General features: G+C 41.1%; 2 protein-coding genes across 3 annotated transcripts in view; one reads left to right on the forward strand and one right to left on the reverse strand.

Annotated features, from left to right (window-relative positions):
- Positions 1–2,402, forward strand: part of tanc1b (tetratricopeptide repeat, ankyrin repeat and coiled-coil containing 1b) — a 129,644-nt gene extending 127,242 nt beyond the window's left edge. The window contains exon 27 of the mRNA XM_059342545.1: positions 1–2,402. Within this exon, the coding sequence (XP_059198528.1) occupies positions 1–1,618 (1,618 nt within the window). The 3' untranslated portion in view covers positions 1,619–2,402.
- LOC131978785 (WD repeat, SAM and U-box domain-containing protein 1-like) lies at positions 939–27,031 on the reverse strand. 2 transcript variants are annotated; one of them, XM_059342547.1, is made up of 12 exons: positions 26,634–27,031; positions 23,137–23,324; positions 22,087–22,173; positions 20,303–20,396; positions 19,731–19,764; positions 19,570–19,610; positions 19,095–19,201; positions 16,813–16,842; positions 11,829–12,005; positions 5,516–5,650; positions 5,250–5,431; positions 939–1,058 (listed from the first exon to the last, which is right to left on the reverse strand). In XM_059342547.1, exons 1-11 carry the CDS (start codon positions 27,029–27,031, stop codon positions 5,280–5,282), a joined length of 1,443 nt encoding a protein of 480 aa, XP_059198530.1. In that variant the 3' UTR covers positions 939–1,058; positions 5,250–5,279. The 2 variants fall into 2 exon arrangements, with proteins under 2 accessions (XP_059198530.1, XP_059198529.1); XM_059342546.1 differs by lacking the exon at positions 939–1,058 and having other exon boundaries at positions 3,436–5,431.
- Between the last annotated feature and the right edge of the window lie 212 nt (positions 27,032–27,243).

The following is a 27,243-nucleotide window of genomic DNA, read 5'->3' on the forward strand; positions in this document are numbered from 1 at the left end:
GCAGTTTACGGCGGCCCTGGCTGACCTGCACGAAGCAGCCAAGCTGTGCCCTAACAACCGGGAAATACGCCGTCTGCTGGCTCGTGTGGAGGACGAATGTAAACAGATGCAGCGCACGCAGGCTAAAGGAGGCCTCGCCGGGGCTGCAGCTGCTTCCAACCAGGCGTCAGGAGGCCACGAGTCAGACCAGGAGCAGGACGAAGGGCAGGAGGAGCCTTCGGAGCACAGCCTTGCCAGGAGCGTGGAAGGACCAAGAGACATCCTGGAGGAGGAGGAGGAAGAGGAGGAGGAGGAGACCTCGCTGCACGACAGGACACCTGAAGCCTGCTGGCCACAGAACAGTTACTCCTACAACAGAGTCCTACCCCCGGAGCCCGTCAACAACAGTATGGGCCACCAGAGTCAGAGCCTCAGCTCTCCCCCGGGCCCCAGCAGGCTCCCTCCTCACCGCTACCCTCGGGAGCACCGGGAGGCTCTGGCCCAGCAGGGCCTGGTCCTGCAGCCCACCAAGCAGGCCCAGATAGTCAAGACCAACCAGCATATGAGCTCCATGCAGGTCGGGGGAGGGGCCGTCGGGGGCCGCGTGGCAGGGGCCAAATCTCAGTACGCGCCATCCAGTCCCTTACCGAGCCGACACATGTCCAGCGTGCTGAAGCCGGGCCCCGGCATCGACATCAGCCCTCTGCCGGCCCCGGCCGACGAGCCCATATACGGGAACCGCATGCTGCTGGCGGCTGCTGCCTCCTCCATGGGCCACAGTTGTGAAAACGAGAGCCTCCATTCCTCCCAGGCCTCGTACTCGTCCTGCAGCAGCTCCAAGGGCCAAGACAGGCTGTCTGCACACTCTGCGTCCTCTCTGGACGGGTTGGCCTGCTCTGGCCCCGGACCCCAGGGGAACCACACCGAGCCGGGGAAGGAAGGCGTGTGTGGTGTAATGGGGTCCCAGGGAGGAGGCAGCAGCAGCAGCATGCGAGTGTCCAGCTCCACCAGCAGCCTGGCGTCCAGCAGCAGCCTATCAGACAGCGGCAAGCTGGGGCCTGATGTCCGCACCAAGGTTTCTGACAAAACAAAGCACAGCCAACAGGCCAGTTCTGAGTACAAACCCAGACCCTTCATGGGCATAACCGACAAGACGGCACGCTTTCACCAACAGCTCCAGCAGCAGCAGCAGCAGATTCAGCAGCAGATCCAGCAGCAGCAGATCCAGCAGCACCACGGCCTGCAGAGTCACCCGAGCCTGCAGTCTGTCGGCCGCAGCTGGCTGAACCACTCGTCCGACGGTCTGGTGTGTCACAACATGTCAGCGATGGGCCTGCTGCCCGTCGACTGTGAGCTGCCTTACGCCAAAACAGTGAGCACTTACCAGGAGCAGCACAAACCTCCACCACCTCAGGGTGCTATGGCAATGAGTAGCTTACAAAACGGCATGCACGCCAAGGAATTCACTGAGAAGTTCTGCCAAGCCGCCAACTGTTACAAAGAGTCCAAGCCAGCGCTGGCGATGCCGCACACATTCATGGACAGTAAGCCCAAGCAGCCTGGCCTCGCCCGAGATAATCCTGCCATTCACGTAGCTTCAATGAAACCAAAGCGATCATTTATAGAGTCGAATGTGTAGAGATGTTTGTTTTATCTCTCAGACAGTCCACAACGCACACACACACACAAGCAAAAATCTAAAATAAGGACTTGTTTTAATTTTTTTTTTTTAAACCAAACCCCAAACAGAAAAGTTTAAGCCTTGTAAGAAGTACAGTCTGCAAGCTGTTTGTTTCCCTGTGTGAATACAGACTGCAGGCAGCGTACTGAATGCTCCAGATTTTTTTTTTTTTTTCTCCTCCCAACCTGTCGCTTGTGGCTGTCAGCTTCTGTTACATGACAACATGTCCGCCGTCATTCAGCCAAGCTGGAGACATTGCACTGAAGGAAGTATTGGGACATGCACTGTACAGTCCTCATCAACGCAACGGTGACAGTGAGCACTTTATACACACTTAGGCCGCTCAAGTGCTTAAACAACATATTCAGTTACAGCATAATGTTATTACAGAACAGTTCTGAGTGAGTGAAATGGGGTTTGAACTGTGTTCATTACGTCCATGGTGCTGAGAGAGGAGACGAGAGTCCTCAGTGAAGGTGTAAGAAAGTCTAAAGGACGGGCATTCCTGTGTTTTACAAAGGATGTTATAGATCCTCTTGTGTATATTATATAAATATGTATTTTTTCCTTCTTTTCAGTGAAGATCTATGTTAAGTGTATTGACAAGTTCAGACTTGTGTATTTTGAGTTTTATGCACAATGATGTTTAAATGGTGTTTAAGGTTCTAAAAAAAGCATTTGTTAAATGTGTTTGTACATTATATGAATCACCATTAACATTGAATTGAAAATCCCTTCTGTATCTGCTTGTTGTTGCTGTCTAGTTTAATTTATTTACGGCGCCAATGGCTTGGTTAATTGTAAAAGCAATATATTTTATATAGTTATTTTTGCACAGCTAATAAGACATTTAATGATTCTCAATAATGTTGAGTTTAAGTGTATGCTACAATTGCAGTTTATATTACAGAGTAAAAAAAAATCTATAAAAACAGAAATGGTTTTGGGGCATAGTGCCATCAGCTCTATTTTAATATGTACGTTAAATGCAATTGTTGCCATGTTTTCAGTATTGTGAGCTTTATTAGCTGTGATCACATACTGTAATAGAACATTACAGCCATAGCCACCATGGGAGAGAGAAATAAAGACCCACTGAGGAAAAACAAGCAGGTCTGCTGACTGTTATTCTAAAACACATGGCTGCTTAAGTTAAGAGGACATTTAATAAATGTTGTGAGCCCAAAGGGGTGTAAACATTATACAGCTGTTTGGTCGCTGCCAACAAGCCTCAGGTGAGGCAAAGGATCAATTAAGTGCAACCAAGGTGAATTGTCTTTTCCTAAAAAACTCGAGGGGAACAAGGAGAACCAACTGCACTTACAATCCGCTACGTAACTGTGTCATCCGTCTTTTGAATGTGAGACCCTCATCAAAAACATCCTACTAAAAGCATATCTTATGCTACCTAAACATCAGAAGACTTTGAAAAGATTTGGAAAAGATTCCCAGAAAACTATCAGCTCACACCTGCTCACCTCTCAAGTGTTTGGAGTTTTTAGTCTCACATTGAGATTTTAGACAGACTGTGAATCTTGCAGGGTCACCATTTACACGACTACAACTAGATTCTTTTAGCATTTTTTCCTACCATGCAATTTTTTTCCCATCATGCTTTTAGTAAAAACTTGGAGGAGAAGCAGCTTTTGGCTCCAGCTGCTCTAGTGTGTGCAGTGGTTTGTGTTGAAAAAAAACAAAAAAGAAGAGAAGACGCCACATAATGCCCCTCATAAAGCTGAAAAAGGGTTTCTGTTTTTCTGACATGAAAAGTTGACTATTTTTCAGTAAAAATAGATATAAGGAAGAATAAAGGAAAGGAACATTTAGAAATGAATTCATGATATACATTTATGTCCTATTTATAATGTGTTTAAAGTATGATTAACTAAATGAAAGTTGATAGAGCTCATAAATATAATTATTCAACTAATCATCGATTATTTATTACTTATTTATGTATACATTTATTTATACACTTAAACTGGGTCTCCTTACTGTTCTCTTTACTAAGAAACATCGCCCCCAAAAATCTAAATATACTACATCACTATATTTTTATTGAGGACTGAGCTTACTAGCATTATTGTGATGTTCCCTTTTCCTGTGGAAGTGGTTTTACTGTCCGGTCTGGAACCAGGGACCCTGTCCCCACTCATCTATTGGTTGTTGATTGTGTTACGTCACTGAGACTTGACATAATATCAAATACGTTTGATATGATCACGAACCCAAAAACTAGACACGTCACCCAGGGCGTTCTTCAGGTGTTGTTTCATGCAGGCTACATTAACGTGCACAACTTTATGAAAAATATTACATAATTACCAAGATAGGGGAAAAGTAATTTAGGCTACCAGTCACAAAACTCAAACAAATTTGCTCGTCAGGGCAGTTTAGCCAAGTGGTGCATGAAATATAAGCTACTTAAAGTGAAAGTAGTGAAACAGAAGACGAAAGATTAAAATATAATGCATTCATTTTATGGCATTCCGGCGGCTGAACAAAATGTCTGAGCAACTACTGATTAGAACAAATGAACATTATGGGATAATCGTAGATGCTAAATCAGAAGCTACAACAGTCAGATCATGTCAATTACACAGGAATATCTATCTAGTCAATCAAATATTTAAATGTTATTTATATGGCACCTTTTAAACAAACCAAGTGTTATTCAATGTGCTGTACAGATTTTAAATTACAACTTCAAATATTTAATAAAGACATAAAAGGACATGGAGACTGATCTAATGTTTCATAACTGTAGCCAGTGTGAGCTACCCTGAGTGTATTACACAGTGGGACATTTCATTTAGGAATTAAACTTTTAATATAGGAGAGGAAGAGTTTTTATACATTCATAAGGTAACAGTGTTGCTTTAAGTTATTGATGTCTTTAAATATACAGTGTAATGCATACAGTTGGCAGGTATGCACATACAGCAGTGTTCAAAATAATAGCAGTCCAATGTGACTGACCAGATTAATCCATTAAATAATACGTTTTCCCCTCTTCAATCAACTTTTTAATCAAAGTACGCTGTTCTTCTGAACAATGTCTTGAAGGACTCATTTTCCTCAGGCTTTCAAAGAGAAATGCATGTTCAACAAGTGCTGGCTTCATCCTTAAATAGAGGCAAACTGATTCACACCTGTTTTTTCACAAAATTGATGACCTCACTGATTGAATGCCACACTGCTATTTTTTTTGAACACACCCCTTTCAACTAATTGCCCAATTGCACAGCCTTAAGAGCTGCATATCACGAATGCTGGGTCTTGTTGGTTTTCTGAGAATCTACTGCACCTACTGGTACCTTGTTTGCCATGTAGCAATAAAAAATATACTAAAAACTTTATGGATTAATCTGGTTAGTCACATTGGACTGCTATTATTTTGAACACTACTGTATATGCAAAACAGGAGACTATTTACTGGTTAAATACCTGTTAACATATGAGACTTTGGATTCTGATTATTTGGTAAAATGTGTGTTAGCCTGAACAAATCTCTGTGAACAGTACTTATTCTAGTGATGATAAGAGCACTTGTGAGCAGCTGAGCAGCTCCGGTGTGATGATAAAGTACCTGTTTGGTTGACAAACAGGCTAAAATGAGCTACTGGCTCGACTTCCATCGTGTTATAGCCATCTTCAGAGATCTGTTGGGGGTGAGGAGCGTGGTCTGCAGCAGCAGGTTGGTCATGGGGCTGGTTTTGTTCTTGCCCTTGATCCAGCTCTCGATGGATTCTCTCTCGTAGGAATATCCGTCTGTGGAGGAGACACGTTACGACACCTTGTGTTCACGCTGTTGACTCGGTTTGAGACGTTGGTTTGTAGCATTTGTTGTCTTACCTGCAGCAATGACTGGATCCTTCATCAGCTCTCTGGTGATCGGACACAGGAACTCATCCGGGGCCTCTGAACCGCTCTGCTCTGCCTGCAGGGCCGCGACTTTCCTCAGGAGACGGCCGCGGAGGCCCACAGACTCTGAGAAACCAACACAGTGTTGAGTGGGGCCGTTAATTACATCACACACTGCAACTTCTTATAACTCTATGGAGTCTTTGGCTATTTTGTCCATTTTTGAATCCTTCTCATCCTGCCTGTATACACCTCTTAAAAATTTTCAAATGCCATGTTGGTATATTTTTTCAGCACAACCTCACCTATATGACCTAATAATAATTGATTTTTATTCTGACTTACTGGATCAACATTTTGAACCAAAAAGAAACAAAGAAAAACCAACATAAATGTGATCTTGTGATTGTGTGTCATCCTGTCATCCAACTCTAGTTTTTATTCTACTGTGACTATTTTATTGTGTCTTGTGTGTTTAGCGTAACAATTTTGGTCATTTTGTGTCTTTTTTTGTCTTTTAGTCCAACATAAAATGTGATTTTGAATCTTTTGAAGAATTTTAAATGTTGCAAATGTGAACAAAGGTTGCAGATATACCATATTAGAGGGTTACATCCAGTTCTATCATTTTATACTAAATATATTTGACCTTGTCTCCAGTTTTACTTGGTATATCATCATCAAACTGAAACTGGCCTCATGGAGTTTACAGCCAGAACTTTAGAGGTAAATTTACAGTAGGGCTCCACGCTGCTTTGTTTTCTAGTCTGGATGTGATGAAGAAGTCTGGATTTGGAGCTTTTGGAGACTCCAGAGGGTTAACACTCGATACTTAGTGGAGCAAAGATTGTTTGTGTCCATTAATTTATCATCAAAGAGCGAGTTTTTCACATCAACTGGCTCCAATATATTATGTTAATGTTATTCCAAGAAGAAGTTTTGTTTTTTTTGTCCATGCAACAGAATCATTGAGACGACAGACAGTCGACAGACTTTGTCCTCCCTCTGCTCTCTCAGATAAAATAAAGGCAGGAATAAATCTGGACCTCCGCTCACTCAATCTGTGCTGTGACACAAAGAGCCAGACATGCTCGCTGTGTGATGACAGCTCCACAACTCAGGCAAGGTGTCTCCTCCGACCAGTTTGTGTGGGTTGCGGTTCAAAAGTTAGAATCTCTCATTATTCTACTCGAGAATAAAACCTTGGAAAAAGGGTTTGAGAGAGGAGAAATCACCGCACACAGCCCGCTGCCCACTGACAGCACCCTTTGAATTTGTCATCTGCTACAAATTTCACCAGCAGCCACAATGGAGGCAGCACCTTTACAGCCACTCGTGATAAGTAATGTTTCGGTGTGTGGTGGCAGACAGAGATACAGTGAATAAAAGCAGCTGCGGTGACATTTTCAGACCTGCATTCACAGCCTGAAGAGATTTGGTCTCAGATATATTGTTTTCCCGTACAAATGACGTTATATCAGCGATCAGTTTAACAGTTATATTAAGGAAGGTTCTGTAAATCCATCTGTGACTTTTAGTCAATTAATAAGAACTTGTGAATAGAAAAAGAGACTAATGTAAATAATCCCTCTCTGTCCCACTACTGCATCCAGTTTTCTTTTTGAAATGGGAGAGAAATTGCTAAATGTTACAGATTTCAGAGTTTTATAACATGCATCTTCTTCAGGGAATGAAGGAATAAAGTTATTGAGTCACATTTTAATGGCTAGGAATAGTAAGTTTAACTACACAAATATAGACCAAAAAGGACCTTATCTTATTAAACAAGTCCATGATATAACATTATTAACATTATAATATATTGTTATATATACAAACTACAGGCCAAAGGTTTGGAAGCAAGATCAAATTTGTACAAAAAAAGATCATAGTTTCATTGCTATACTTTGCAACAAAATAAATGTGATTATTATATAAAGAGTCACTTATTAGAACACATTTTTCTATAATTATCAGGTCTTTGGGTTTTTATTGCTTAGACTTTATGTATCCTTCTTTCCTTAATGTATAAATCTGTACTCGTTTCTTTACCCAGCTGCTTCAATTTTAGCCATTTCTGTGGTAGTTTGTCAGAGATATGAACACAGTTGAGATTTACTGGGATTTTTGTATCCAAACTCTCAAAAGCCAAAGAGCTAAAGCGAATAATGCAAACTGTGATTTGTTTTTTTTTACTTTTGCACTGAAATTGTGACTCTTCCAAATCTTCTCAACCCTAAAACTAAGCCCTTCTTTTCTTTTCTTAACATTTATTCAGTAATGGTCTGGTTACATCAATGCATAGCTAAAGGTAAAATGAGGAAAATGGTTCATTTCAATAAATAAATCCAAAAATCCAAAGAATCCATACTACATACAGATCCAATACAGAACATTTAAGTTGCTTCCAAACTTTTGGCCTGTAGTGTTTATAACAATGTCATTCTGAGCTACAGTACTGGTGAATAAAAGTCTCTGAGTTGTATTGAGGTTTGACATTAATTCATATGTGCTGAAGATGCAAAACAAACCATCTGGTTCTGAGTCAGAAGTAATGATTTTGTAGATGATGTCAGTAATAATGATATTAGAACAAAAGGGATGAATTTAGTAAGGATTGGCTTAAAGTTGCATCTGACGACTTTGTGGGAGAGCTCGTCTGTCGATCGATTTTCTGTAAAAAAAAATGAGTCTGTGGAATAGTTTGAAGTGAATTGAAGTCATTATTTGAACATGCGTGTACCCCCGTGTGTCACGGTGATACGGGGACGTCATGTTTCAGAGACATTATCGATTTCTGAGGGACAATCAGCCTCAAACAAACTGAGGAATCACAATCAGCCACTGTGCTTTGTTAAATTATGACTCATTCATGGAGCAGAAAGCAGAGATGGAAACAGCATTCAGAGCATTCAAGTTCACATTACAAACACTGTGGCTACCTCGTGGCATGAATGCAGCACTTTGAGCGTGAATGCAGGATTTTCAAAGTAAAACAGGCAGCTGCAGCAGCTCAGGCCTGCTGTTGCAATCATAAATACTTTGAATCCTAGTGGGAAAAGTGATGTTGCTCAATCAAAGTGTCTTCTCTCTAAGAAACATGCTGAACCTATTAAGTCCTCTGATTCATCCAATAAATTACTGTTGGATAGAAAAACGCCACTTAACAGCTGGGTAGGGTTTAAGATTTCCATAAGTTCCCACATTTTTCATGGGGGCATAAGCCATTAGTACTATACGGTCCACTTTACATTTAGATTGATAATTTGATGAGACGCTACAATAAAACTGCAGAATGAGGCTGTCTCCACAGAGATACACTGAATTATATCCGAGAGGAACTTTTTTTTCGCCCTTCCCTTACTCAAAGATTCATGAATATTTCATTAAGTAAAGTACGCTGGAATCTAATTTGCTGTGCGTGTGTGTGCTGTAAGTAAGTGTGTGTCTATGCACGCGCTCTCATTTACACAAACAGCATGCATGGAAAATGATCGTTGTTGGTTGCACAGCACAAAAAGGACAGGAAATGTGGCAATCTGCTGTTTCCTCTGTCCTCGTTCTGTGCTAATGATGCGAGCTGTCCTCCATACTAAACACACGGAGAAGAGATGCTCGGTCCATAGGACATGCTTTGCATAACTGAGCAGCATGCGATGGAAGTTGGCTTTACTGTTGTGGTTTTTTTTTAACTGTGTCTACTGCTGTCCAATTAAGGCAAACACAACAACAGCCAAAAGGGCGTTTTTACCATGATTAAGGGTGGGATTGTGATGCAGCTACAGTCGGCACAAAGCACCCGTAATCAGAGAAAAGACGGCTTTTCTGGGCATTATGGGATTCACGTTGCATGACAACTGTCCCCCTCAAAAATGTGTGTGTGAATGAGGATTAAAGATGTGCTTAGCCGAAACCACCAGCATAGAAACACTAACAAGAAAGCACCCAAACCTCGACCAGGGAGAACAAGACAGTAAAGGCCAAAATGCCGAATTTAAGGCTACAAAAAGGTCGTCAACAAACCAGTGTGTGACATCACAGTGGTTATTTCCACTTTCATACAGTCCGTGGCTGTGGCTGTATCCCAAAGTCAAGGAAGGATCCTCAAACGGTTGAATTTGAAGGATACTACGTCATCGACAGGACAGAGTCTTTCTTTTGCCCAAATTCCAAGAATGCATGTGTAATAATGCCTTGCTCACACCGGTCTACCAGGAGATTTAAAAGCATATTCATTTACACTGAATGTTATTACATAACTCACACAATTTGTGTTTAAAGTCAAGCAAAACATATGCACAAACAAATGCCAGAATATTTAGCTAAAAGATAATGAACATCATTTTGATAAATTGCTAGTTTAGTTAATTGATGCCGTCTTAGTCGGCTAAAGTTATTGTTAATTAATTTATATGCCACAGATGATGATGTACTATGTGTAAAGTATATGTAGCTATGCCAATCAGAAAGTTATACATGTTTATTGTGTTAAAGGGACCGACAGTCCACTATTATCCCTTATTGTTATCAATAAATGACTTATTGTACTGTAGCCAACTGTAAAATAACATTTTAAAAAATCACAGAACACATCTCCATGGTGAATTATGCGCCGCTGCTTTTATAAAAAATAAGTAGCGGCCAAATTTAGCCAGGATCAGTGAAATATTCAGGTTAAATCCACTTTGTGGCTTTCTTTGCTAAATCGTGGAGATTGAACCTTAAAACATCTTCTTCCAGGTTTTGCTGATGCCAAAGACACATCCATGTGAACTGGTTTTGAAATTGCAGGGCTGAATTTAAGCAGGACGTCCAATTACATAATGACGCACACTTGCACACTGAAGGCTGTTCCATTTGTGCATTAGACCAGTGAAAGGAAGGACTCTGGCCTCGTCTCTGGAGGACCCGACTCTGAAGGAAGGATCCCACCAAGGAAGGATCCTTGACTTTGGGATACAGTCCATGATCCAGCACCAGAGATATAAACAATCCATAAAGTGCTTTATAAAGAAAAATGTGATGCCAGCACCAAAAAAATCTCTTGCCTTAACCCATTTAAGCCGGGAAAGCATTACCACATTTCTACCAATAAAACCGGGGGTGCTGTTTTCCACCTATTTTCGGTCTCTTGGCCAATGAAATGCATCAGAGCGCATGTGGGAGTGTCGCAATGCAACATGGGACTTTCAAGAACTGAAATCATGGCGGAAGACGACTATAGCTCTCAAATACTTTTTGAATTTCATTTCTATCTGCTACAGAGGCTGAAAAATCTATTATTTAGTAGGCGTTGGCACTTCTGTTGAATTTCCAGAAAAACTTTTTTAGTGGGTTATTTTAAAATCTCCCATAGGCTTTACAGGCATTTTCCCAGGCGTTTTAGTCCTAAATGGGTTGATTATCTAGCAAATTTAAGAAATAAATACATTTGGGGAAATACGCTTTTTTGCTGGGAGTTAGATTAGAAAGTTGATACCACTCTCACAATAAATATGAAGCTAAAACTAGCAGTCAGTTAGCTTAGCTTAGCTTAGCATAAGGACTGGGAACAGGGGGAAACAGCTAGCCTAGCTCTGACTGAAGGGAACAACTTTCATCAACCAGCCAGCAGCTCTAGAGCTCCCTCATGAGCACATTATATCTCACTTTAATTCAAACACAAACTGAAGAGAAAAAATGACATCTTTATGCTAAGCTAAGCTAGCATCACAAGAACACGGTAAGAATCATTAATTTTCAAACTATTCCTTGAAAATCTAACTGCCTTGTTTGAAGTAATAATGCCGACATATGTGAACCGTAGGTTGTAGTTGTACTTTAGTGTCCCGGGTGTCTGTGCTGTGTCCGTCCACTGCAGAGGGAAATGTTTGTTGTTTTTGGCCACAGTTTGTACAGTGACTTTCCACGCCAAGACCTTGGACGACCCTGGATGGACTAATCTTATTTTCAGAGGGATTATCATTGTTTGTGACGTAAAGGTCATCCCGTTGGGTACTGTCCTCACAGCGTGATTTGTGATTGTATAAGCAGATAGAAAGGCTGCAGCCTCGCATCCCTAAATCAGATCACTGTTTGTGGAAGAGTGGTGGGGGGAAAAAATAAATCACAGCATCGATTTAAAAAAAAAAAAAAAAACACACATAAAAAAAGCAGCTTATATCATGCTATCCAATTGAAGCTTGTCATGTTTTAGGATCAAACAGTAAATCCCCACAAAAAAAACACAGAGTCCCGGTGTCCCTGTGAGTGTGCGTGTGTACTGTACACTAATGTACGTGACTGTTTCATATTTCATCCTCACCAATTCCCAGCTCTGCTGCCGTTTCCTTGTTCAGCCGGCTGAGCTCTGCTCCGTCGATGTTGTTGGCTTTAAAGATGCTGATGAGCTCCTGCAGTCCTTCCTCACACAGCCATGTCTGCACATCCTGCTCCGACCAATCAGCAACCAGCAGCCTGGAGTGACCCGGCAACTTCCTTTCTGCACGGCGCACAACAGGAAGGGAGGAAGTGCTCTGTTATTATACTCCCACAACCCCCCCGCCTGCTGCAACAAAACTTATCTGATGCAAACAAACTATTTCCCCTCACACTCCACAGAAAAGAGCCCTCACTCTGTGCTGATATGGGAGTGACAATTACTCTCCTACAAACACACACACGGATCTCGCGTACGAGCATGTGATCTACTAAAGAAAAAAAAACAAACCCAGGGTTGTGCTACTTCAGATTGTGCCAGCATGCAGCTCATCAACCTTCACACGACACTATGTGAGTGAGCGGCCGCCATTTATCATACGAGGCCGAGACAAACTGGCCTGTTGTGTGCCGGTGCTGTTAATGACACCTCGCAGCAGCCCCGCGGCTCCCCTCGCCCATCATTAGCCGTGTGAAGGATAACCCTGAAGACCGCGAGGTGCTGCTCATTACCACGCTAACCACATGTTAGCAGCTCCACCTCCCCCCGACCTCCTCCTATCTCTGCTGGCTGAGACAATTCATAATCAATGCATAATTTCCTTCGCAAAAGATTGTGCTTTCGATAACGCCCTAAGAACACGCCTGTGCCTCAGAATAAGTGAAGGTTTTTTTTTAATTAAAGAACAAACTAAAAAAAAATAAAAAATGCTCCTCACTCAAATTGGAAAATGTCCCGTGGCTGCACTGATCTGAGGTTCACACAATCTGGTGTCTGTGCTTGATTGCTTTGTGTACTTTGTGTAGGATTGTTGAACAGCATGTCAGCACAAGGATTTACTCTTGGATACTGATGTGAATATGCTACAGCGATGTTTAGCAAGAAATCTTTGCCTTTTTTATCCTCTTTTGTTTAGTATTGGGTTAGCATGCTTTCATTTTCACTTTTTTTTTGCAATTTTGATTTGAAGCTGCAACAGTGTATAGCCCTGGAGACATTTATTTTGCATGAACTACTATAAAGTGTTTCTGGGTACTATTCAGGCAGCAACCTTCCTGGTCTGAGCGAGGAGGCAAACCAGAAGTGCCTTAAGCTGCATTCTACCGAAAATTCCAGCAGGGGGTGCTAAGTTTGGCTGCAAAAAAAATCTGTCCATTCATTTCAATGCAAAATTTGACCTCAGAAATTTTTTAGGACAACACCATGGTCTCAATCGCTAGTAAAAAATCTTCAAGACAATTTGATGTTAATAGTTCAATCAATGGCCCCATTTAGAAGAAAATAGAAGATAAAGAATTGTATGATTTGGGGCGTGGCTACCTTTGATTGACAGGTCACCAACAAGGCGAGCCGTCATCAGGAGAGAAGCAGAACAATGCGTATCCACGGCAACGTGTCAATAAAGTTATATATAACCTTATATAGATATAAAAAAGGACGTTTACCGGTTTGGTCTCATAACTTTGACCCTTTCACTGTATTTTCACTTAATGACAGTTTATTTGAACGTTTTGTTCAGTAAAAATGTCTTGTTCAGTGTTTGTTTGGACTAACAGACACTCAAGGAGTCGCTGTTCAGTTTTCTGAGGTCAGTAACGAACATTTAGTTTTTGTTTTTTGCTAGCCAAAACTAACATCCCAGTTAATGCTCCAGTTAATGCTAACATGAATTAGCAGCGGCTTCTCTCAGTCAGGTTGAGGTGTAGAGAGGCTGTAGTCAGTGATCAGATCCCTCTTGCTCCTCCACAGTCCAAATATGGTCTGCTCCCCGTATCGGAAACAAGATGGCAACACAAGATGGCGACGAGTGTAACACTGAGCTCGATGCTTTCAACGGGCCACAAACCAATGGGTGACGTCACGGTCACTACATCCATTATTTATATACAGTATGTGGTTCCTTCTAGTGAGCTGTTATGGGTGTGGCTTGGGAGAGAGTACCTGCCTCGGGCAGGTACTATTTCTGACTAACTAGTCGATGCTGATTGAATACGGTTGAGACAGGATATGACGTGAGAAGAACTCGACACAACCACAACATAACAGCGCTGTCTCTCGTTTATTTCAATCTCATCATCAATGGCTCACATCCTTGTCCTTGCACATCTCGTAGACCAGGTGTAAAAACACGACGAACAGTAACACAGAAATCATCTCCTCTCCTTCCACGGTGATGTCTCGAATGTGAACTTGCCGTGTTGGTCTGTTGTCAGCGTCACATCACTGATGTCTCGGTCAAAATTGTCGCTGAATAATCACTTAAGTGTCGCAGAACTATTTCACACTAGCCACTACAAATGACCTGTATGGGAACAGAGGCTGAGGTGAACTAACTAGAGGGCGGAGCCAAAACACCCTTTCCAAAAAGTACTCAGCTGAAACACGCCTAATGTCTGCTTGTGTGTTTGTGAGTGTGAAGAGATTTCGTCAACTTAACAGGGTCACAACTGAGCAAGACACAGTCACAAAACATCACAGGTTTGTAGTTGAGAGCAAAGTGCAGGCCGAGTGTGAAGATAGGTGTTGTCAGAGTGGGGCAGCTGAGGTACGGGTGCAGGAAGTAGGGCAGGGGTCGTTGCCTCCCACTTCACGCCTTTTGCCCGATTTGGCATCGCAGCTTTTGTGATCCCATCGCATGATGCTCTCCAATTTAAAAGTGATTACTTTTGTTTTTGGCAAGCATAAAACTATGCAAACAGAACTCCTGCCCCAAGCACAGTTACAGAGTGGAAATATCCACTTTTTGGGTCGGCACGACAGCGAGCAGAGTAACACCAGCTCCTCTCTGCAGCTCCGGCTGATAGAGTGTGGAGTCTCCCAGTCTAGGAGGCTGAGTCATGGAATCGCTGTGCCAAAAGCATGAAAACCTCACAGAGCTTCGCTGCAGACTGGGACGGCGCAGACTGCAGTGTTTAATTACTTGGGCAGATGCACGTATGAGGCTCTCTTAATCATCCATCCATTTTCTGCTGCTTATCCGGAGGGCCGGGGCGCAGAGGCAGCAGGCTAAACAAGGTAGTCCAGACATGCCTCTCCCCAGCAACGTTTGGCAGATCTGTTCAGTCCAGATGACGTAAATAATCTCTCCAGCGTCTACTTGGTCCATCCCAGGTTTAACTCATCATCTCTTTTATTAGCAGGGTAAGTCTGGAGAATGAATTGATTCTGCTCACACGTATTGTTTGTGCAGTTAAAGCCTGATCGTCTATTCCTCTGAGCCGAATGGACGAATAGGCAATGGAGGAGGTCCATTAGTGTCTAAATATGACTAACATTTGAACTAAGTTACATTTCCCTTCATTACCTTGAACATGGTCAACTTTCTGCTACCATAACAACTCACCAACATACTTAATGTGTATCAGTCCGTAGCTGGAAGAAGCCCCCAACAAGTGCACCATTTCATTCCGATTAATTGAAATTCAATTGTCTATATGTTTATGAATGGTTTAGAGCCAGACAGCCAGACTGGACTTTTAGACCAGTTGAAGCTTGTTAGAGTTAATGAACTGAATGATGACAGGAAGCCTTTTTCCACCAATATGCAGCAAGTTCAGTTTCAGTTCACAGACCTAATTTTGACCCTTTTTTGACCTGAAGTTTGCAACCTCATTCATGATTTACAGGTTGGACAGAGAGGATCGAAAAGGAAAAAAATGGAGAAGTCAAATAAGAAAAGCCGTGTTTCAATTAGGGTAACGAGTGGCCGCTGGAAAAGTCTCAGGCCACGCCCTCTCAAATGTCCGCTCACTCATTGTGTCTCCATTACAAAAAAAAGGCCCCAGAGGAATTTATGAGACTCCAGAGGTGACATATGGTTTTTGATCGTCGCGTAATCGCTTGGCGACAGTTTCGACCGTGACGCGACAGTTTAAACACGGGAGACGCAACTGTACTGTTGCTAGCTGTGCACAATGTCCGCAGCTGATCATAAACAAACCAACATGGCTAATTATGCAAAGTGTCACCCCTGATCATAAACAAACCAGCATGGCTAGTTATGCACAGTGTAAACGGGCATGCTAACTGTACACAAAGAGTCTGCTGCTGATCGTGAATTAACAGCAATTTATTGAAATGTAAGCGATATATGTGTTCAAATACAAATCACAAGTCAAAACAGTGCCACATTTGGCTGAATTATAAAAGTTATAAGTGGTAAAATGAAGAACCATTTGGGAGCCGAAAGAACTGGTTCTTCTAAAAAGCCGAAATTACCATCACTATTTTGTGCTCACAATGACAATGCTAACATGCTAATGTTTAGCAGACAGTGTTTCATGTCAATTCACAGCTAGCATGGGCCTATATGTTTTAAGAAAAGACCGAGCCTTTTTTGAAAATTAAACTATATATTTGTGATGTATTTTTTCCCCCATTCAGCAGGAACAAATGGGCTTGAGGAAGACGTGCCAACACGTTGTTGTTCACATTTTTGTTTTAGTCTTTTCATGGGATTTACTGGCATTAAGAAAAATATTGGATAATGGCAGCCTTATCCTTTAAAGCCAGACGGTCTCTATTTCTTTTCTTTTTTTCTTTTTGGATCCCCCGTTAGCTTCACTAAAGCACCTTTGGGTTTCTATGGGTTCACACGCACACAAACACACACAGAAACACACACACACACTATATATACAGTTCAAACACATGACAAACACAAAATCACAAGAAAAGCTTTCCGACACATGCAAGAGAGACACAAGTCTGTAACAAAAGAGAAGAGATCTCCAGGACCCGCCAAGACATTAGATGATCTAAACAGACCTTTACGAGACTCTGATATCTGAATCATGCACACGCACACAACAGTGGTTTTAAGCTCAAAGAGTTGTGTGCATAACTGAAGTTGAGTGATGCATTTATTTACCTTGGCACACTGTCTGCCTTGATTCAGCTGCTGCAGGAAAACATAAAAGAGAATAACTTTAATATGTGAAAAGAAAGAAAGAAGCAAGATTAAAGGAAAGGGGAGACAGAGAGAGAACAAGGTAGAGGCATAAAAAAGGCAGATCTTCATTGAGTTGGAATTTGTTTTGTCAACATCAACCTGACTAATGGCAGATGGGGAGCTGCCCCGATGAAGCTTCAAGGCCTCCAGATGTCTCACGATTGTACCTTTTCATTTACTATTCCATTTTTTTTCCCTTTCATGTCGGGTTTGGAACTTTTTATAAAGAGGACTCACCTCCATAACAGCAGCTCTCTGAGGCTCAGTGGCAGTTTGGCCCGCTGCACCAATAAACATCAATCACAATTCCTCCTCTAGACACCGCGGCCAGACAGCTATACACATGTAATAGGAGCTTCTCTTGTTGGATATCTCCCAAAACACTCTTTTGGGAGGCTTTGGCGCTCCAAATGGCTTCTGGGCTTTAAACCGTTGCTAACCGTCTGTTCTAGAAAAGGAGGAGTGAGTGTGCATTTATAGGCGCCAACCTAAACAATTCCCTGGTAAGTATTTACAGGCTTCTCAGAGTCCAAAGGGATGTCTGTGGATGTCCTGTGTTTGTCTGCCCCAAAGATATCCATTTAATATGATGATAAGAAAAGCAGGAGGTCAGCATGTCTGAGAGGCTGAGGGTGACATTTCTGCATTCTTTTTGCAGGAAAAATTACTTCAGCAATGGATGGATTATCAAAATAGTTGGTGATTGTTTTTCTGTCGACCAACTAATCTATTAGCCCTCAAATTTTTTGCAGCTCTAGTCGAGGCTGACAGACATATCGGTTGACTGTTGTCAGATGTATATGCTGCCCAATATGTGCCATTATGAAAATGTTTTTTTACACAACATATAATGAAGAAAATGTTGCTTGGCGTGATTTAGAAATGGTGTTGCCTATTTTATTTTTTTTTTTTAAATAGTCAGCAATAGATTTACACGGAGGTGAAATTTGATGCAAACACTGACGGTACACTGTAAAAAAAAGTTTGTAGAAATGACAGTAAAACACTGTCAAATAGAAAATAGAATAGAAATAAGCATGTTGGACACCTAAAATAAGAAATTAACTCTTAAAACAAGATAAATGATCTAACACTTCTAAATATAAAGTTTTTTATCTTGGTAAGAAACAAATAATCTGCAGTGCAGCTCGGGCCAGTTCATCGCTGCTTGCAGCTTTATTTATCTTGTTTTAATAGTTAATTTCTTATTTTAAGCATACAACATGCTTATTCCTAGATTTAATTAAATTAATTTAATCTTAATTTAGGAAATCTTGTCAAGTGAAATTATCTGTCCATGCAGCAAGATAATTTCCCTCAGATTTAGTGTTTTTATCTTGTTTTTAGACACACCTATTTTGCAGTGCAGGGACATTAAAGTTTTTTTTTTACCTTTTACCTTACCTGAACCGTAATTATGTTTTTTTAGCCATTTATTTTAGTCCTGTTTATTCTTTATTTTCTCAGTTATCCTTTATAGAATTGGCTGACAATTAAGTACATTGTTTATAATACTCTATATCAATGTTTTATATTATTGAAAGTGCTTTTATTCGAGAAACTACCTCTTTTGATACCTTTGCAGAGTGGTGAAAAATCAGTGTACATTCATTCCAGCTCGAAAAATGACTATAATCGGCCACCATATTGGTTATCCATTAATTTCCCCCTCTAAAATCAGTATATGTCTGAAAAATCCCATATTGGTCATGCTCCAAACTCTAGTCTGCTATTATGTTGTTGTGTTATATTTTTGTGGTGCAATGGCCGTAGGAGGTCTCACAGTATAAGTTATTACATAAATAATCTTTGATTATTGACCTCTTGATTTTTCTGTATGTTTTGAATTTGTATTTTTATCATTTATTTATTTGCACACACATTTCTACGCTTTTGTTTTATTTTACTTTTAATATTATTATAATTATGCTTTACTTTTATGGTAATTATCTCTTTTCTATTTCATAGTTTTTAATTTATTATTAATTTTAATATAGGTAGAGGCCTGTAGAAGCCCTTTTGGGTTTCTTGCCGCTATCTTGCACCTTCTTTTGGTTGTTATCTCTTTATCCTTTTCTTTTTGTCTTATTATTGTGCAAATAAAAAAATATATATGTAATTTGAATGTATAAAAAATACCCCTGCCCACACACACACACAAATAAATAAGTAATAAAATAAATAATAAAATATGAATGTACCAGTTGTGGTGACTGGCTCGCCTATCCTCCACACATTGACCGATCTGTCCATGGAGCCGGTAGCGATCCACGGCATGGTGGGGGACAGAGCGACAGCAGTCACGTACCTGCGGGGAGGAGGAAGAGGAGCAGAAATGTGAAGGGTGTGTGTGACAGACTAAAATTGGCACAGGAAGCGATCGGCTTTAAAAGTCAGGTTCCCTCTTCAAAAAATCCAGTCTTAGATCGTACAGTATCTTAAATCCTTTCAAGCACTTCAAAGGGCTCTGCTGGTGCCTACCTGCGGTGCCACTTCAATGACTGTCTGGAAAGCAGCGCGGGAGAATATACTATTGCATCACTGCACCCAGTGCTTCTGGGAAAAAACTAATCAGGCAAAAATCAACGTTTTGATCTGAAACACTTGGAGTCCTATTTTTGCGGTTTGTCTGATGGCTGCAGAGATTGCATAACGGCGGGAGGTGGGGTCATTTACCTGTCGTGCTGCTTCAAAGTGTGGAGCAGAGTTCCCAGGTTCTGTAAACAAAGAGCAAACAAACATGGACAGGACAGGAATGTTTGGCATGTCTGCGTTCACAGCGGCTGGGATTTATTGTTAGAAAGTATTTGACTGAAGTGTGTTTGTGCTTTACTCACCACATCATATATTGCAACACTTTTATCCACCGACCTGTTGCACAATTAGAGGGTAAACTTTTATTTATGCGTGCATTTGAATTTCAGAACAATAATTGCATTTAAAAACAGAAACACACGCATTATTCAAATGTTTCAGTGCTACAAACGGAGCACAGATTAACCTTCAGAGTGTTTGGATTGGAGCCAGAACCAGCAGAGAGATGCAAACAGAAGCTTTAAACACAACAAAATACACTCCTCCTGTGGCCGACCGAGGGAACAGCAGGGTTCCTGCTCAGCAGTGGCATCTGCTGTTTACAGCACAGAAAAGAAATGGGCCTTTTAATAATTGAGGAGGGATTAATTTAAACTTAATTCGGCCCAAATGAGCAAATGATTTCACATCAAATAATGGAATAAATGACATTACGAAACATAAGCCTGACAGGCACGAAAGTCAATATTCAGTTGCCGGCGCAGGAGGTGTTTATTAGTGCTGCTCGCATGTAAAGACGAGGAGGAGTGATTTATTTTCTGTGTGTGTGTGTGTGTGTGTGTGTGTGTGTGTGACAGAGAGGAGTGAGTCTTACCCCGAGACGACCAGCTCTCCATCAGAAGAGAAGGCACAAGACAGAACTGGAGCTGATTGGCTCGTGAGAGTGTGAAGCAGCTTCATGACCCAAGCTGAGGGTTCAACACACACACACACACACACACAGACAGACAGACACACACACACGGTTAGACTTCTTCTGTATTAATTTAGCCACCAGCCTCCTGCAATTTGTCCTTACATAAAAACTAAAAAACTAAAAATAAGGTCTCTGAAACTGTCACACACACACACACACACACACACACACATACAAACACTTCAAAGTGCATTATCCCCCCCGCACTCAAAACTTTTTGTCAATAACTCTCCTTCCTCTTCCCCGCTGGCTTGCAGCTGTGCCACCTGCTGACAGCTGCTCTGAAACAAAAGATTTTCTTTTTGGCAGTAAACCTGAGACATTTAACGCCGAAAAGATACAAAGACGCTTCTGAGCACAGAGAAATAACTCATCGTACAATAATCCTATGTGCCAAAATCAATCGCTCTGTGGCTTTAAATTGCCTGCCTGTAAATACACATGTATTAAATTAAACGCCTCTCTTCTTCATCTGAGAAAAAAATGAAAGCCGTTTTCAGGCTCTGTGGGAGCTTAATTTGTTATTTGCATGCATATTCACGAAGTGATGTGAAGTACTTCTCACTAAAGAACGAAAACAAAAAAATGCACTATTATTCCTGACAAAAAAATAAAGTGTACACTTGAGATAATACATTAAATGTGAGGTGTGATAGAGAGGTGTTGCTGCTGGGTGAACGGAAAAAGGCTTAAAAAACTGACAAACGTGAAAGATTTGATCCTCAGAGCTGGAATAAGACCGTTTCCTCTGGATATGGAGCCGTAAAAAAATATGGGGCTGCTAACACAAAGTGAGCAAGGACAAGAAAAATGTTCCATACAGACGCTGATTCGTGCTTGAAAATTGGCCTTGTTGCTTCCCTGAATCATCTACACTTGAGTTTCTTTCTCATAAAACTAGTAGAATAGGGGTTCATGCATGCAAAGAGAAGATAAATGCATGTTGCATGGACTGGTTGAATGAGTACAGTTTAAAGAAATGAGACAGGGTCGTCGCGGTGTCTCACACTGGTAGAGTGTGTACCGTTAAGTGCAGTGGACCCAGGTTCGAATCCGGCCTGAGGTCCCTTTCCCCTCTGTCTCCCCTTTTCTATCCGTCACTTTCAATAAAAGCATAAAAATTGCCAATAAAATATTTTTTAAAAAGAAAAAGAAATGAGACAGAGACAGACATTGTTCTGTGTCTGCGCAGAGATGAAAAATCCCCACAGACCGCAGCGGGTCACCACGTGGGATACATCGCATCCTCCCCAGAAACGTCCGTTACCACAGCAACGCATCTTAGGAACTAACAACATGACGCATAAACAGAGTCTGCAGGCTGGTTACACAACCTTTGAACATACACGAAATGTTCTTGTTCTGCTGTCGGCCGTACAAGATATAAATGTCACATTGGATATACTGTCTGCACCTGATTTCCTCTCCAGCTCTCCAACACACACACACTCACTCACACTGTCCTCTGCAGCTGCTGTATTTCAGCAGAATGTCTTAAAGTGATCCATTATTAATGAGTAAGTCTGCAGCTGATTTATTCCACACACTAATAAAATTCCTCTATTCTGCAGAGCGATTTCAAGGTTAAAGCAGTCAGCAGGTTCTCTCTCTCCCCCTTTCTCTTATGGGAGAAGAGGGAGGGAGCTCTCAGATGAGGGGAGCGGGCAGAGGGGTCGGCCTACCTGCTCCTTCACGCTGGGAAACAATCCGTATTTTCAGCAGGCTGTCCTGTCCACAGGAGGCCAGTCGAAACTCCACACAGCATCCCTCTGCAGAACAAAACAACAACCACATTCCCTGTTTCTGAGTCCTCATGCTTGACTGACTTTAATAACAAAAGAAGACAAATATCATCTGACAGCGTGTTTGTCAAGTGTAACAACACATGGGAGGCATCTTTTACACAGTATGTGGGATAAAGACAGTATTTGGATTAAAGGGACAGTTCCATTTGAAAAAAGAAATGTTTTTCCTTAACTGTGACAAAGATAAAACACTGTACTGTACATGTCATTTTAATTCAAGGATCAGATGCAACCAGGCGGCAACCTCCGGGTCTGAGCAGGGAGGCAAACCAGGAAGTGCCTTAAGCTGCATTCTACCAGAAATTCCAGCAGGGGGTGCTAAGTTTGGCTGCAAAAACATTTGTCCATTAATTTCAATGCAAAATGAGAAAACTTCTCACTTGATTTATTACCTCAGAAATATTTTTTTAGGACAACACTATGGTCTCAATCGCTAGTAAAAAATCTTCTTCAAGACAATTTGATGTTAATAGTTCAAATTATGGCCCCATTTAGAAAAAAATAGAAGATAAAGAATCGTATGATTTGGGGCGTGGCTTCCTTTGATTGACAGGTCACTAACAAGGCGAGCCATCATCAGGAGAGAAGTAGAACAATGCGTATCCACGGCAACGTGTCAAAAAAGTTATATATAACGTTATATAGATATAAAAAAGGACGTTTAGTGGTTTGGTCTCATAACTTCGACCCTTTCACTGTATTTTCACTTAATGACAGTTTATTTGAACGATTTTTTCAGTAAAAATGTCTTGTTGTTGTTATATATAACTTTGATATATAACTTCTTCCACCACTGGTGCTGAAAGCCATCTACACCAACTATGGATAATACAACCCCACTATCCCTTTAAGTAACAAACCATGAATGAGATGAGTGATTATATGTGAAAATGCGGCTTTTTGGTGCGATGAACACAAAGAACTCACCAACTATAAACTGCGGTGCGAAGCTGCAGCAGGTGACACCCAGGTCATGGGCGTCCTTCTCAACATGCAGCAGGTTGATGTCCGTATCCCACAGTTTGAGGTCTCCGTGGGTGCAGCCGGTCACAAACATCTGGCCACAGGGAGAGAAGCAGCAGGCCACAACACTGGCCTCGCTCACTGCACTGCATCTGCAACAGTTAGACTGTTAGCTATACTTCAAAGAAAAACACCTAATCTGGTACTTGACTCTCATTAAATCACCAGCACTAACATGTGAAGGCTGCAAAACAAATACAGATTTATTTTCCAGCACCAAAGTTGCAAACATTCCAACAACAGAAAGCTGGGATTTGTAAGTTCAACATGGAGGAAAACACTGGTGCAGAAAGGTGGTCAAAAATGAGCTTTACACACAGATGAATGGTAATACTTAGAGAAAAATTTACTAGATTAAAGTGGCAATTCTGCGCGAAAAAAGTTGCAGATTTACGAGAAAAAAAGCAGAAAAAAGCTACTTTTTTCTCGCAGATCCACCACTTTAAATCTCATAAATCTGCACATTTTTTTCTCGTAGATTTGCCACTTTAATCTCGTCAACTTTTTCCTCAAATCCCCCTCCCCGGGGTCCGTATGTTGTTGTGTTTTTACACATTCTAGCAGTATGTAATATCCTCCAATATTCTCTAGGGTTGAAATTTGGAATTTGCAAGTATTTCAATGAGTGCCCTATTAAGGGTTAACAAAGAAAGTGTGTCCACAATAGTAAGAAACAACAATGACTAGTATATGCTGAAAAGTAATTGATATACAATTATACTCCATATAAACAGCAAGATTTAAAAGTAAGGGTGCAAAATAAACACGGAGCAGGACTTGGTTAATCCTGGCTTCAAAACTAGCTTTTTGAAACTAATATGGATGAGGCTTATTACGATTAATTTAAACCACTTGTGAGGGTCTTAATTAGGGAGACAGCAGGCCTGAGGGTGCTTGTAAAAGCTGTGATCCTCAGATAAGGACAGTCTTATTAACATATTTCATCTGCTCCTGTCAATAAGTGCTTGTCTAGCTGGTTGGTTCATTAGTCACACATCTTTATTATCAAACCTGCATTAATGTAGTAGCAATTGAAGGAGCTTTAACTCATCTGCAGAAAATGTGTTTAGTTAATTCAAGACGAGGCTCAATGTAGAACTAAACCAAAGCAGGACTGAGAAAGACAAATTAAGATCCAGATGTTTTGCAGCTCTGAAAACCTTTTTTCTTTCTTTCTAAACAGCTTCTTGCTGTGAACAAAACTGCTCCAAATGAACACAGTATGTTCTGCCAAAGATTGTTTCTTTCTTACTGGTTTGAAGTAGGCATGGTTCTTTTTAAATAATGATTTCAGTGCATCAATCAGAATACTTCACTGTAAGAATCAGGATGGCGTGGGATGATTATATGCTGATGACAGCTGGAAGATGTGGCAGTAAAAAGGTTTTTTTTTATCAATTTCCCAAGTCCAGAAATTAACATTCAGGCTCAAATAGTGGAATTGTTTGCTCAAGTTGCAAGTTCAAATGTATCGAACATGCTGGTTCCAGCTTCTCCCATGTGAGGATGTGATGCTTTTATTTGTAATAGTTTATTAATTATTGTTGGATAAAACAAGCCATTTTAAGATGTGACCTTCTGGGGTGTTCTAAGTGGCATTTTCTACAAGTTTCTGACATTTATGGACTGAAATAACTCACACAGATTTGCCAAGTTTTTGAGTGTTGAACTCTTAATAAATAACCGAGGAGTTGCTTTGACAATTTTTTTATGGTAGTCATGAATATTTATAGAGAAATACTTAAGAAAAGAGCTTTAAAATGTCACTTTAAAAGGAACAGTTCTCTTTTCCGAAATCATGACCTGGTTACTGAAGATAATCCACAGACTTTATTGTGAGAAAAAAATAGTTTCTACATGAAAATGCTCACAACAAGGTCTGAAGATTATCATCAGTAACCGGGACATGATTTCTGGAAAGATATACAAAGATATAATAATAATAATACTAATAATAAGCTGAGTGCCATCTAGTTCCATTATACAGGTGCATCTCAATAAATTAGAATATCATACAAAAGTTTATTTATGTCAGTAATTCAATTCAAAAAGTGGAAATAACACATTATATAGATCCATTACACACAGAATGAAACATTTCTTGTATTAATTTATTTAATTTCTTCTCATTATAATGATTATGGCTTACATTTAATGAAGAGCTAAAATTCAGTGTCTCAACATTTTTTTAATATCACAAAAGACCAATTTTAAAATGAATGTTTAATGTTTAATATGGAAATGTATGTCCATCTATATGACTCAATACTTGGTTGGGGCTATTTAACTTTAACCACTGGAAATGGACTTTTCCATCATATTCTAATGTATTGAGATGCACCTGTATACCAGGAAAAATACAGGTACATCTCAAAAAATTGGAATATTGTGAAAAAGTTCAATATTTTTTGTCAGTCTTTTCAGAAAGTGAAACTCATACATTATATAGATTCATTATGCATAGAGTGAAATATTTCAAGCCTGTTTTTCTTGTAATTTTGATGATTCTGGCTCAGAGATAATGAAAACACAAAACTCAGTGTCTCAGATAATTAGAATATTGTGAAGAAGTTCAATATGCTGGGTGAGTGGCTGGGTCAGTGGTGGTTTGGGGCCATGTCCTCTGCTGCTGTTGCTCCACTGTGTTTTCTGAAGTCCACAGTCAACATAGCAGCCATCTAGCAGGACATTTTAGAGTCTTCATGCTTCCACAAGCTCTTTGGAGATGCTGCTTTCATTTTCCAGCAGGACTTGGCACCTGCCCACACTGGCAAAGGTACCAAAAGCTGCTTCAATGACCATGGTGTTACTGGGCTGGACTGGCCAGCAAACTGGGCTGACCTCAACCCCATAGGAGTCTATGGGCTGTTGTCAAGAGGAAGGTGAGAGACACCAGATGAGCTGAAGGCTGCTATAAAAGCAACATGGTGCTGTTGGCTGTTAGTATTAATGCACTTATTCATGCAAAAGAAGCCCAACCAAGTATTGAGTGTATAGAAATGAAGATACTTTTCAGAAGCATGACATTTGTGTTTAAAATATTCTTTTTTTATTGATCTTATGTAATATTCTAATTTTCTGAGACACTGACTTTTGTGTTTTCATTATCTATAAGCCAGAATCATCAAAATTACAAGAAATACAGGCTTGAAATATTCCACTCTATATGTAATGAATCTGTATAATGTATGAGTTTCACTTTCTGAAATAATTGACAAAAAATATTGAACTTTTTCACCATATTCAAATTTTTTGAGATGTACCTGTCCATATTTTTGATTTTGGGAAGAGCTGTCCCTTTAATGCTGGAGCTAGGCAGAAACTGGCCTTTAGTTGCTCTAACATACTGTTTGATATGCAGCTTTAACTGTTGATGTGACTGATCCTGGGTCACTCAGTACCTGCGTAGTGTCTTGGAGGGGAAGTCCCAGAGGGCCACGGTGCCATCGCAGGCCCCTGCCAGCACCAGGGAGGAGTCCGGAGCCACCGCGCACACTCGGAGCGGGCTGCGGGCCGGATGCTGCAGCACCGCGGTCACCTCACCTGTCTCCGAGCTCCACACGATGGTGGATCCGTCCGTGGAGCAGCTGACCAGGAAGCGGCCACATGAGCTGAAGCAGCAGCAGTGGACCCCGTAGCCGTGGCCCGAGAGAGGCGAGAAGGGGAGCTCCGAGAAGTCAGCCGCGCTGTAAACCCGGAGGCTCTTATCCCCGGAGCCGGTGGCGAGGAGGGACGGAGAGAAAGCACAGCAGCTGACCTCGTCTGTGTGCTGGCCGAGAGTACAAAGTAGTGACACCATCTTGTGTCGGATGTTTGTGAGATAGCTCCCTCACAAGGTGGCGCAAAAATGCTCAAATCTCCGCCTGAAAAACCAAAGAGGAGAGTGGTGGTGACGCACAGGTGATGGAAATCTGCAAACTGACAGATGTTTAATTAATTTATTAAAATACTGCAAAGGTACAAACCTCAGCACGACCCGGTGCTCCTTTTTATCGTCGACAGTTTGTCTCA

The sequence above is a fragment of the Centropristis striata genome, chromosome 10 (assembly GCF_030273125.1).
Source record: "Centropristis striata isolate RG_2023a ecotype Rhode Island chromosome 10, C.striata_1.0, whole genome shotgun sequence".
Taxonomy (NCBI): domain Eukaryota; kingdom Metazoa; phylum Chordata; class Actinopteri; order Perciformes; family Serranidae; genus Centropristis; species Centropristis striata.

What these genes read in the sequence shown, in the direction of transcription:
- LOC131978785 (XM_059342547.1), bottom strand. Translation starts at nt 27,031, where the DNA reads ATGGTGTCACTACTTTGTACTCTCGGCCAGCACACAGACGAGGTCAGC. An exon ending in TTCCCAGCGTGAAGGAGCAG is followed by an intron (nt 20,397 to 22,086) that starts GTAGGCCGACCC and finishes TTGAACCCTCAG; the next exon opens with CTTGGGTCATGAAGCTGCTT. An exon ending in GGCAGCAGAGCTGGGAATTG is followed by an intron (nt 5,651 to 11,828) that starts GTGAGGATGAAA and finishes TTGGTTTCTCAG; the next exon opens with AGTCTGTGGGCCTCCGCGGC.